At 46.1% G+C, this 11,411-nt stretch overlaps 1 protein-coding gene across 1 annotated transcript in view; it reads right to left on the bottom strand.

Annotated features, from left to right (window-relative positions):
* Positions 1-2,176: 2,176 nt before the first annotated feature.
* The window catches only part of LOC147624358 (Exostosin family protein), a 28,666-nt gene continuing 19,431 nt past the window's right edge, over positions 2,177-11,411 (bottom strand). The window contains exons 2-3 of the mRNA XM_086819339.1: positions 2,898-3,157; positions 2,177-2,812 (exon numbers count right to left, since the gene is read on the bottom strand). Coding sequence (XP_086675465.1) covers positions 2,261-2,812; positions 2,898-3,157 — 812 coding nt within the window. The 3' untranslated portion in view covers positions 2,177-2,260. The remainder of the gene's footprint in view (positions 2,813-2,897; positions 3,158-11,411) is intronic.

The raw sequence follows: 11,411 nt of genomic DNA, 5'->3' as shown, positions 1-11,411 counted from the left end.
CCAGGCATCATGTGATAGGTAGGAGCTATTGACTATGCACAGTCGTTTACATGGCAACCTTGAATTGTCCATAGCTATTTCAAAATGCATCCCCACCCATAATGCATAATGGTCCAATAATTGTAATGCGTACTCCACCCATACCTTCACAAGGCTCGCATCCCTATTGTGCACTTTAACATATAGCATCTATCAAGCCACACTTGATACTCTAATCGAGCATTATGTTGAAATGTGAATCCTCTTTTGTCCGAACAATTCACATTCCACATATCCAATACTACAATGCCTCTAATAAATGTCTACCATGCCACTTTTTCTGCTGCAATCATGTGTGAATCCCCATACGTGTTATCTTGCACTAATGGAGAGTTATTTAAGTCTCCTAATTTATCAACCACAAATAGACAGCCAGTTCCTTCTCTAGAGTTCTACCCTTCTAGTTGATGTTGTTAGTGCATATATACTCGTAAATTGGTGTTATCCAACCATCATATCTTGTAGATCAATGGAGAAATCTACCACCTCAACCCATCATTGATGTTTTAGTAACCCTTGATAGTCAGCATTAGGCACCATGGTAGCGCATGCACCATTTGCCTAGCGAAAAAAGAGGTGAAATCTCAAACAACTTTTGCTTTGCTTGCACTGAGTTAAGCAAGATTTCTAAAAATCCTCTCGCTACATATTAAACTCCGTCCATCCACACATTCTTCAACCAAGAGATTGTTGACCCACTATCGAATATCCCTCATTGAAAGCATGTCCCAAGAAAAACAATATTACAGCTTGCTGTGAAAATGTCCTCACTTTATGGTTTAGGTTTTCACTACCACTTTCAGAGATGGTTTTGCCTTGATCCACTTGTTTTGTGCCAATTCATAATATTTGTGCATCACATCATAAACAAAATTGAATTTCATTCTCCTCAAGTTTGGCTTATTTTGCTTTTGTATCCTTGAATCAGAGTGGCGTCTGGTATATACATTACGAATCTGTCCAAAAGAACCATCTCTATAACACACACACACACACACACAAAAAAACCCGCAAAGGCTTGGCTATAAACAAAGAAAGGCCAAACAAAACACAGCTCGTAGACGAGCAAGAACAGGCGACAACTTAGTGAGGAGCAAGAACACGCAACGGCTAAGAGTCAAGTAGGTGCAGGTGGTCGAGAAGTACAGACGAACAAATACAAGCGACAATAGGCACAAGCAGACGGCTACAACTACATGTACAAACGGCTCTCTTCACCACCGGACGACAACTACTCTCTCTCTCACACCCACCCACACAACCTCCCCCCACCCCTTCACACATTCACACACGCGCACGAGCGCAAGCTCAAAGGCAAGCCGATAGGCAAGCGTGCATGCATATGCCTACACGCATGCACATGCAAAGTAGTTGGATGGGATGCAGTATTCATGGGGCTAAGAAAGCTACTCTACACTTTTGCTTCCTTACACTTGTGCCATTTGCATTAGTGCATCTTAAAACACCTTTATTTGGATGCATAAGTGTTGTACTATTGAGGGAGAGTTTTAAGGCTAAAAAGGCTCTCACTCTCAATTAGCAAAAGTAACAAAAATTCAATGAGCAAAACTAACAAAAACCCATATTTTCTCTCAAAATCATTATATGGGCCTAGGAGTCACAGTGAGAAGTGAAGTGCACCTTTGGCCTTCCAAGTCACTAATTACATTTTAGTTTGATCAAAAGTAAATCCTTCAACCCCCAAAAATTTGTATAAGCGGACTTAATTTCTATCTGGTAACACCCCAACCTGCCAACACAAAAGTCTCAAGTTTGAACCCTGGCACCTAATGTAGTAATATAGATATAATAACAACCCCCCCCCCCCCCCCCCCCCCCCCGCCCCACCACCCAAAAAAAAAGAGAAGTATCTCTCTATGGGGCCTGCCTTTGTTGACCAGAGATAGAGTGATAAGAGCAATTTACTAAATACAAAATTTCCATTTTATTTTTAAGAAAATCAAGCATCCGTACTCAATTCACCCAAATTAAAAAAAACAATCCCTTTTAAGACTGTTTAAGTTTACTTGGAAGCTTGGCTTCAAGGCATGTGAACTAAATTGAGATGCATTCTTTTCCTCTCCAACACACAGACACCCCCCCAAAAAAAAAAAAAAAAAAAAAAAAAAAAAAAAAACCCTTCATATAAATAACCTCTGTTTGCAAACAAAAAGGGCTTCAATGAGCTTTTGACCTCAACACCCATGGACATAAAGAAGCCCTACAAACATTGGCAACGGGCAGGCACTGAAGTGTCTAGAGGTTTTCTCCTTTCCCTTGTAGCAGCCTCTTTTATGGTAGGGACTTTGCTAAGCACCTTATTCCAAATCAAATTTACTGCCCCTTCTTCTATTACAGGCCCAACCCCACCAGCATATCCATTGTCATACTCAAACAGGTGCTGAACAGCCCCTAGGCGAGCACGCATAGCTCTTCTCTGCTGGACAGTGATACCCTTGAGATACTCTACCAAAAACTTGGGTTGCAGGGCATTATGCACTGCCACAAAGAGAGAAAACTCTGTGTAATCCAGTATCCCCTCAAAGGGAAGCTCAATATTATCACTGATAATGACAGGGATACACAGGCTTGCAACTGCATCAAAGAGCCTGCATGAGGTGGGTGTGTCACCTGCTGGATGCAAGCAGAACTCAGCATCACGCATCCCTTTCAAAGCTTGCTCCTGTCCTGTTATGTTGGGGAACCCTTCTTCAAAGACAACCCCTGGTTCATCCTTCAAGACAGCCCACAGTTTGTCTCGTACCAGACCCGTCTGATCAAGGTGCAGGAGTACAGTTCAGGTGGAATGCCAAACATCACATGACCAAGATGCAATAGTTAAGGATGAAGCAAATTACCCTGTGTCGGTGCCTTGCGCCTTTGAAATAAGCAAGTGTGTTGCGCTGCCGATCATTGGAAGGATGCAAGGCCGGTTGTAGGTGAGTGTAAGGAACAATGACATCCTTCAGTAAGGAGACTTGCCTGTGGGGTATCACATCTGTAGGTCCCACATGATTCTCAGCATCTTTAGCATCCTCCATATACCATCCTCCAAAATCAACCGTAAGAAGTACAGCTGGTGCAATCTCTGATCTTACATGCCACATGGCTACTGGGTCTGCCAAACAGTGCATTCCAACCTCATTCTCCATCATTCAGTAGACTTCTGGAATCAGAGTATCAGGCAAGCACTGTTAACTGTTAAAGATAAAATGCAGAGGCAGAATCAAACAATGCCAATATCAGTCAACCTTGTAAAACTATTCTACAAGCAAAATTCGAGTGCACCTGATCTCTTGCCAATCTTGGGAACATGTGCCCAAAAGCACTTGAATGTCTGGTACAGAAAAACCCTACTTTTTGAAATGCTGCCAACCTGAAAAGGCTTAGGGGCCATCAGTGCTGAGGGCTCTGAGAATTGATGGCGGGCGAATGGGGAATGTCATTTTTTAAAATAGCACTCCCCCCCCCCCTCCTCCCTCCTATCGGTCGGCACGGGATGGCTGTCCCACATATTCATGTTCCCTATTGTGCACCATATGAGTTTGCTCATCCTGTAAAGCATTGGAAGCATGCATTTCATTGTTCCTGCCTCTTGTGTTAGCATCTCCAACATTCATTGTATGGCTGTCCATAATGTTCTAAGTGTAGAGATAGTTAGTGTTCACGGTGATCGTCTCTCACGATAGAAGTGAAAGAGAACTGTATGCTCTCATACCAATGTAACTTGGTTGAACACAATGCTAATCAATACACTTAAATACACTAAGATTTGATGGACACTTGCTCAAATACAAGAAGTAAATTGCTGAATTGACAAGAGAGCCGGAACGGCCGACCCCTCCCTCAAATAAAGTATATTGATCTTGGGAGAATCAAGTACATAGTGCCATGGGCATTTCTGACCAGATTTCCATACCAATGCATATGAATACACTATTGCAAACAAGTGGTTGTCGTTGTAGACTTGCAATCCACACTACCCTCTCAAGTGCCCATGTTCCCTACCATCTGCTCTCTATTGTTCCACCAACACATGGTAGCAACAATCTATAAGAGAGCACGTAGGACAAGAGAACACTACACAGGGTATGTGATCTTGTAATCCGGTTCCTCCAACCTGCTACTTACTTCCATATTTAAGCATTAAAGCTTACCAATTGCAAGTAGAGTCGATGACAGCGAAAGTCTTCGCAATGGAAGTCTTTGGAGTGAAGAGATCTTCGATTTGACGCAATTCTTCACGACAAAAGTCTTCAAGAGGATAAAGGGAACCTTGGGAAAGCTTCCCCATGGTTCAACTTGAGAAAGGAGGACTGAAATTAGGGTTTTCAACAAAAAGACCAAAAATTACAACAATAAAAAGAGCTGTTTTGCTGAATTTCAGTCATTGGGAGTGTGTAGGAGAGTGATTAGCATCTGGAATCAATCTTGGAAGCTTGAAAATCACCTAAGCAAGCTTGGAAATGAAGTTGGAAAGGAGAATGTGCAGAAAATGCAGCCCAACAGCCCTCATGAAGGAGGCACCAATCTCTAGAGAGAGGTGGTGAGTTGTCCAGTGTAGGTGGCAGGCAGGTGCTTTGTGGAGCAAGCTAGAGTGGACACATGCTGGTTACTCCCTTTGTACAAAGGGGATAAGATCTGGGCAGTGGACATTGGGTTATGTCCACATCGGGACATCAGTGTGTGTGAACACCGGGCTGGTTATAATTTATAAGTGAGTTTTGGTCGCCCAAAACTTAATGAAGTGTGTACACACTCACTTATAAATTAGTGCTAACTCCTAAGGCTAGGTTTATGACCAATACTTACCACCTGTTACATGCCACATAACCATGTCAACAGACAGTTTCACACGCACGGTTCGCGGGTGGGCGTCCCCTTACCCGGAACTACACATTGGTCAAGCAAGCATGAAAACAGCATGCAATTTCAATTGCAAGCAAGCACATAAAGATGCTATGCCATGCAGCATTGGTATGGACAATCCCCGTTCATGAGACGATATGTCACGTGCATCCTGCACTTGGATGCCACGTAGACATTTCTGTACAGAAGGTGTAGGACCTGGTGGTCCCATGTGAGCCCAGTCCGGGACGAGTCAGCTAGGGATCCATCTCAGTCGTCCGAGGTTAGGTGTGCATTGTCCTGCACATGAGTCCAAGGTCAGGTGTGCACTGTCCTGCACATGAAACAGTGCCAGTCCGCGGTGTGAGTCTCCCTCTAGAATGATGTCAGTGGTTCTGTGTATCTGGTAAGGTACCGGATGCCAGATCACTGAGTAGAGTATGTTTAGGACAAGGGGCCAGCCCATAGGGCTACCCCGGAGCTTAGTATGGGCATGTGAAACCATCCCCATGTGGGCCAGTAAGGCCTAGGCTGGACCCACCAGCCATGGAGGGGCTGTCCTACAACCCTAGGGCAGAGATAAGGCTATTTCCAGGAGCTTACAGCCTTTATATGGCTGTAGGGCATATATGGGGCAGCCCATACAGGCTGCCCAGCCCTGGGATTGTGGACAAAAGTTGTGTCCAGTCAATCAGAAGCAGGCACATCACTTTCAGCCTGTTAGGAAAAAAAGGCAGTATTTTTTGGGATTTAATTCAGCATTTATTGCTGAATTTTCACCAGTCGTGGGACATTGCCTGTTTTTCAGCTGGCCGACTGCTCCTGAGGAGGAGTATAAATAGTGGAGGCCATAATCCCATCATTCATCTCATTTTTCACCAACTGCTCAAGCAAACCAAGGGGCCAAGACAGCCAAGGGCTTGCTAACGCAAAGGGGTGAAGGATTCAGGTCAAGGGCAGGATTTTCCAACCAAGAAAAGGTCAAGTTTTCTGTATTTGTTTTCAGATTTACATCATTCTAATAAAGCAAATACACCATCTGTGGTGGGGGCCCTACAAGGGGTAATTGGGACCCAATACTGTGTCCTCTCCATCTCCCCCTTCTCTCTCTATTTTCTGCACATCTCCTTTCAGTTTGTGCGTTAATTCCGTCGCGAAAAGAGTGCTGATTTTCTGAGTTTTGAAGTACCGATCCTTCTCCGAAGCTTCTGCATATTACAGTGGTATCAGAACCTACTTCAAGGACAAAGATTTAGCAAAGAAAACCAAAAAAATTTTCTCGCTCGTGTGGTTGGTTTTTAGACGCCGGTGGACTACCTCTTTCGGAGTGACTCCTGTCCCTCGAAGGACGGTTGGTTTTTAGCCTCCGGAAGCCTCCGGAAGTCTCCCACACTGTAACTCGCAGCGGGAGTGCCCGGGGGACTAGGGCCTTTGACACACTTGTTGATACCATCAATGCATATTAAAACATTTAAACATGGCCACAGCCTTAACACATATCCATCATCACTTTGCATAAAACATAAAGCTGAACAAAACATCCACAAATGCTGAAAATGGAGCTTGCACGTGTGACACCGCATAGAGGCCGGAATGGGCCGACCCCCCCCTTGGAGTATTTTATTACCCAAGGAGAATAATATCATGTACAAGCTTTGAGGACCTTACTCTCCCCACGGGAGATGCCGGATTATCCCTATACAAATGCCATAACACAGCCCAACACAAGGCTACCAAGCCGGAACATAGGCTGTAGAAATGCCGAGCCAACAATATAATCCATATACCTCCGTGTGGGTACTGATTCTTCCCCAAAAACCACGGGTCTTCATGCAATAGGGCTGGTACAGCAAGTACAACAAGTACAAATGCTGGTACAACAAGTACAATGACTAGTTCAATAGGTACAATGGCTGGTATAGCCGGTACGGTGGCTGGTACAACAGGTATAGAGGCTGTACAGCCGGTACGATGGCTGGTACAGCAGGTACAGCAAGTACAAATGCTGGTGCAACAAGTACAATGGCTAGAAATCATAATAAATGATTAAATACCCTTGCCTTCAATATTTCTTCGCAATGGAAGCCTCCAAAACAGTCCCCAACAGCCGGTATTCTTCATGGGCAGCCTTCAAGTGAGAGAGAAAGAGAGTAGCCATCATTAGGGCAACCTGTAACGGTGGTAGAGGCTAGTGTGGAGCAAGAGAGCCTCCCTTAATGAAGAGAGAGGGCTCCAATTTATAGATTTGGGCCTCCCATGCGCTAAAATGGCAAGAGAAGGCTACGATGACAAGTGGAGAGCCACATAATAGCTGAAGTGACAAGTGTGAGGCCACTTGTCTCACTTTGATCCACTTTCTAACAAATGTCAGGCCACTTGTCTCACTTTGGTCCACCTCCTTGCCACATGTCCCAATCTAAGAGATGGGTCCTTCCATAAACTTTATCTCTAAAAATATCCCAACTGGTAGACATTCTGTCATAGGCACTTTGCCAACTCTTGGTATCTGCTCAATTCCAGATGTAATGACGCGAACGGAATTTCCATCGGAGTCGGGCCAAAAATAGCAACTCTCCTAAATTTTAGGAGTGTGGTCCTTTGTATTCTAGGATAATCCCCCATTCCCAAAGCTTGTACTTTCCAAATATTTAAACATCCTGGAGTCCACCAGACCCCTTTCAGACTGGGAAATGTCCAGGTTGGTGACACACACAGATAGCGGATGGTCAGATTGCGTTCCGGAAAGGAATTGCATTTTCCTGCTATGGCGAGATTCGGCGACGAGAGAGACCCAGAACCATGGGACCAGAGTGCACCAGGCAGCCCAGCTAGGACACCGGGCTTGAGTGTCACAGACATGTTCCAGCAGATGATGCCAGCAATCGCAGACCAGACAGCCAAGTTGGATGAGCAGAAGGCACGGATCTTGGCTCTGGAGGAGCGTTCTCGCTCTCCAGCGTCGCGTTTTCCATCTCCTCCTCCTCCTCCTTCCGTATCCCAGATACCAGATCCTCGTCACAGGGACCCTCTCGCGGGGTCACAGCCGCAGCCAAGCTCCTTGCTTGAGTTGCAGATGCGTGCATTGGAGATCCGACAACGAGAAGACGACGCCATGCGACGCGTGGAACACGAGCGTTACCTCAGAGCTTTGGACGCCAGATTGACACCGGTGGTGCCCTCGAATCATTTTCCCGAGAAAATGAATTTTAGTAAGTATAATGGTAAACTCGATCCCACAACTCTTTACTCATGGTTACATCAATTTGAAGCTTACTTTGCCGCAGTGAGGAAAACAGATACCGACAAAGTGATCTTAGCTAGTTGGTACTTGGAAGGTGAGGCCATTCCTTGGTGGACTCAGTGGGCTCATGCCCACACCAGAGCAAGTATGGCAGCTTATGTGTGGGACGAGTTCGTCCGCGACCTTAAGCAGCGATTTTTACCGCCCCACTACCTTGAGCGACTCGAAGACGAGTTCAGGGGAGCGCGTTAGAACGCGCAACCAGTCCTTCAGTTTGCCAATAAAATTTCGACCTTGTGTCTGCAATTAGGCTTATCTGATACGGACAAGAAAGGGCAGTTTTTGTATGGCCTGGACACGCAAATCCAATGGGAGGTGCGTATGTTTAGGCCAGCCACCTTTGAGGACGCACTCTCGCTTGCGCAAAGTGCAAAAATGAAACACAATGGTGGCAAGCCCAAGACTTCCCAACCGGCTTCTCCCAGGGCTAGCACCTCGAGGGGCAAAAGCTAGAACCAAACGGGGTCTTTTCCCTAGGACAGAACCCGAGAGCCTCTGGCTCCAAGAACTCGAACAATGCGTCTAAGCTTACTCCAGACCAGAAAGCAGAGGCAGGCAAGACAGGTGGCAAGTTGAGTGCTGAGGAGCTTTCTCAGTACAAGGAGGGTAGATGTTTCTTTTGGCAAGACAGGTGGCAAGTTGAGTGCTGAGGAGCTTTCTCAGTACAAGAAGGAGGGTAGATGTTTCTTTTGTCATACAAAAGGACATACTTCTCGGGATTGTCCGAAGAAGCCTCCAAAGGCCGCCGCCGCCTCCACAACTTCCGTGGTGAGCTCAGCTCCCACACAGACCCCAGCGGCTAACCCTAGTTCTTCAACCCCTGGAGCTTCAGTTGGAGCAATTATTAGTCGGGAGCTCGAAGATAAGCAGAAGGGCGCCCATGACCAGAAGTATGAGCGCAACGAATTGCTCAAGTCCTTTGGCTACATAGGTGGCCAGAGAGTCGTTGTCTTGTTTGACAGCGGTAGCACGGAGGATGTGGTCACGGAACAGACTGCTAGGCGTGCCCGTTTCGAGCTGACTTCGGTGGACAAACAGGTTGAGGGTTTTAGCACAAGTATGACAACGAGCGTCAAGTATGAAGCTCTAGGTGCTAAGTTAGTGATTCAGGGCATAGAGTTTGTGCGTGACTTTATGGTTGCCCCTCTTGTAGCAGCAGACATAATTTTGGGTATCCAATGGTTTCACAAGTTTCTTCCTGATGTCAAGTGAGACAAGCACACGTTCCAGATCAATCGGAATGTGTCAAACACCCCGGTGACCATTAAGTGTGAGCCAGGTATTCCAAACTTTCCGCTCATAAGTCACTTGCAGGATAAGCGAGCAGTCAGGAAAGGCGCACAGTGTGCGATGATTTACATCCACACAGCCCAAACGGTGGCCAATGCTTCCGAGAAGTACTCGGTTCTCCATGAAAAGTTCCAGAAGATTTTTCTTCGGGACAGCCTCCCTCCCCAACTCCCCCCGTCCAGACCGGAGGATCACAGGATTGACCTCCTCCCAGGCTCGGAACCCCCGAGCAAGTTTCCGTATCGCCTTTCTAAGGCAATGGAATCCGAGTTGGACCGCCAACTCCAAGAATTGTTGCAAGCTGGCTTCATCCGCCCCAACGTGTCGCCATTTGCAGCACCGATCTTGTTTGTCAAGAAGAAATATGGGTCTTCTCGGTTGTGTGTCGATTATCGTGCACTCAACAAGCTGATTATCAAGAGCATATTCCCGATGCCTCGAATTGACTATATTCTCGAGAGGCTGAATGGAGCAAAGGTGTTCTCCAAACTGGATTTAAAGAGTGGGTACCACCAAGTATGGATTGTAGAGGGGGACATCCCCAAGACAGCCTTCCGTACAGAACGGGCCCACTATGAATTTGTGGTCATGCCATTTGGTTTGACGAACGCCCCAACTACATTTAACCGCATGATGATGCGTATTTTCCGGGAGTTGATTGGAGAGTGTGTGTTCATATTTTTGGACGACATACTCATATTTTCAGCTACAGTTGAGCAGCATGACATTGATGTGGAGAAAGTCCTTAAGTTGCTGGAAAGCAACGAGCTCTATGTCAATGAAAAGAAGTCAAAATTTTATCTGTTCCAGGTACATTACTTGGGATATATAATTAGTGCTGAAGGCATTCAACTTGATCCGGCTAAGGTGGCCGAGATTGTTAACTGGGAAGTACCTCAGACGGCTTATGACATTAGATCATTTGTGGGTATATGCCAGGCATATTCCACCCACATTGACAAGCTTTCTGATCTCTCGGCAGACCTCACCGATTTGCTAAAGGGAGTGAAAACAAGAAGGCAAAAGATTCGAATGACTCCACGAGCGTTGGAGACATTCCAGAACCTCAAGGTGGCTTTGTCAGAAGCGCCTTGTTTAGCCCTTGCCTCGTGGGACAAACCATTTCAAGTGATCACCGATGCGAGTAACATCGCAATTGGAAGTGTATTGCAATAGAATGGTCATCCAGTAGCTTACATGTCTCGTAAGTTACTGCCCGCTGAAAAGAACTACTCAGTCTATGATCGGGAACTCCTAGCAGTTATACAGGCCTTGAAACATTGAAAACATTTCCTGTGTGGCCGTGACTTCGAGGTTCGCACTGACCATCAAGCATTGCACTGGATTCAGACAATGCCAAGTGCACAGTGGAGTGATCAACAACACCGCTGGAGTCAGATATTCCAGCAGTTCGGTGGTATGATTGAGTACCTTCCAGGGAAGGCCAATCCAGTGGCCGATGCTTTGAGCAGGAAGGGACAAGTATCTACGATTCAGACCACTAGACTTGACCTTGTTGGTTCAGGACTAGAGGACATGAAGCACACGTACGCGGATTTCGAGGAATTCGGTACTCAGTGGGAACAGGCATTGGATGCCACAGGACCATGCCATTTTCTAATACGCGATGGTTGGCTTTTCTACAAAGACCGACTATGTGTCATGAAGTCATTCCGGGCAGCTCTTCTCCATGATGCCCATGACGCCATTACAGGTGGTCATAGGGACATGAATTCGACTCTGGAGAAATTAGAACGGCAATACTATTGGCCAAAGATGAGGCGTGATGTATTTACATATGTACAACGCTGTGACATTTGTTAAAAGCTCCTCGTGGAAAGAAGATAGGGTTGTTACAGCCCTTGCCAATTCCTGAGGGTCCTTTCCAGGACATTTCGATGGACTTTGTCACAAATCTGCCTCCCAGTCCGAG

The sequence above is a fragment of the Cibotium barometz genome, chromosome 25 (genome assembly GCF_041138505.1).
Source record: "Cibotium barometz isolate CiBa-2024 chromosome 25, ASM4113850v1, whole genome shotgun sequence".
NCBI classification, from domain to species: Eukaryota; Viridiplantae; Streptophyta; class Polypodiopsida; order Cyatheales; family Cibotiaceae; genus Cibotium; species Cibotium barometz.
This window is presented reverse-complemented; position numbering and strand designations above follow the sequence as displayed.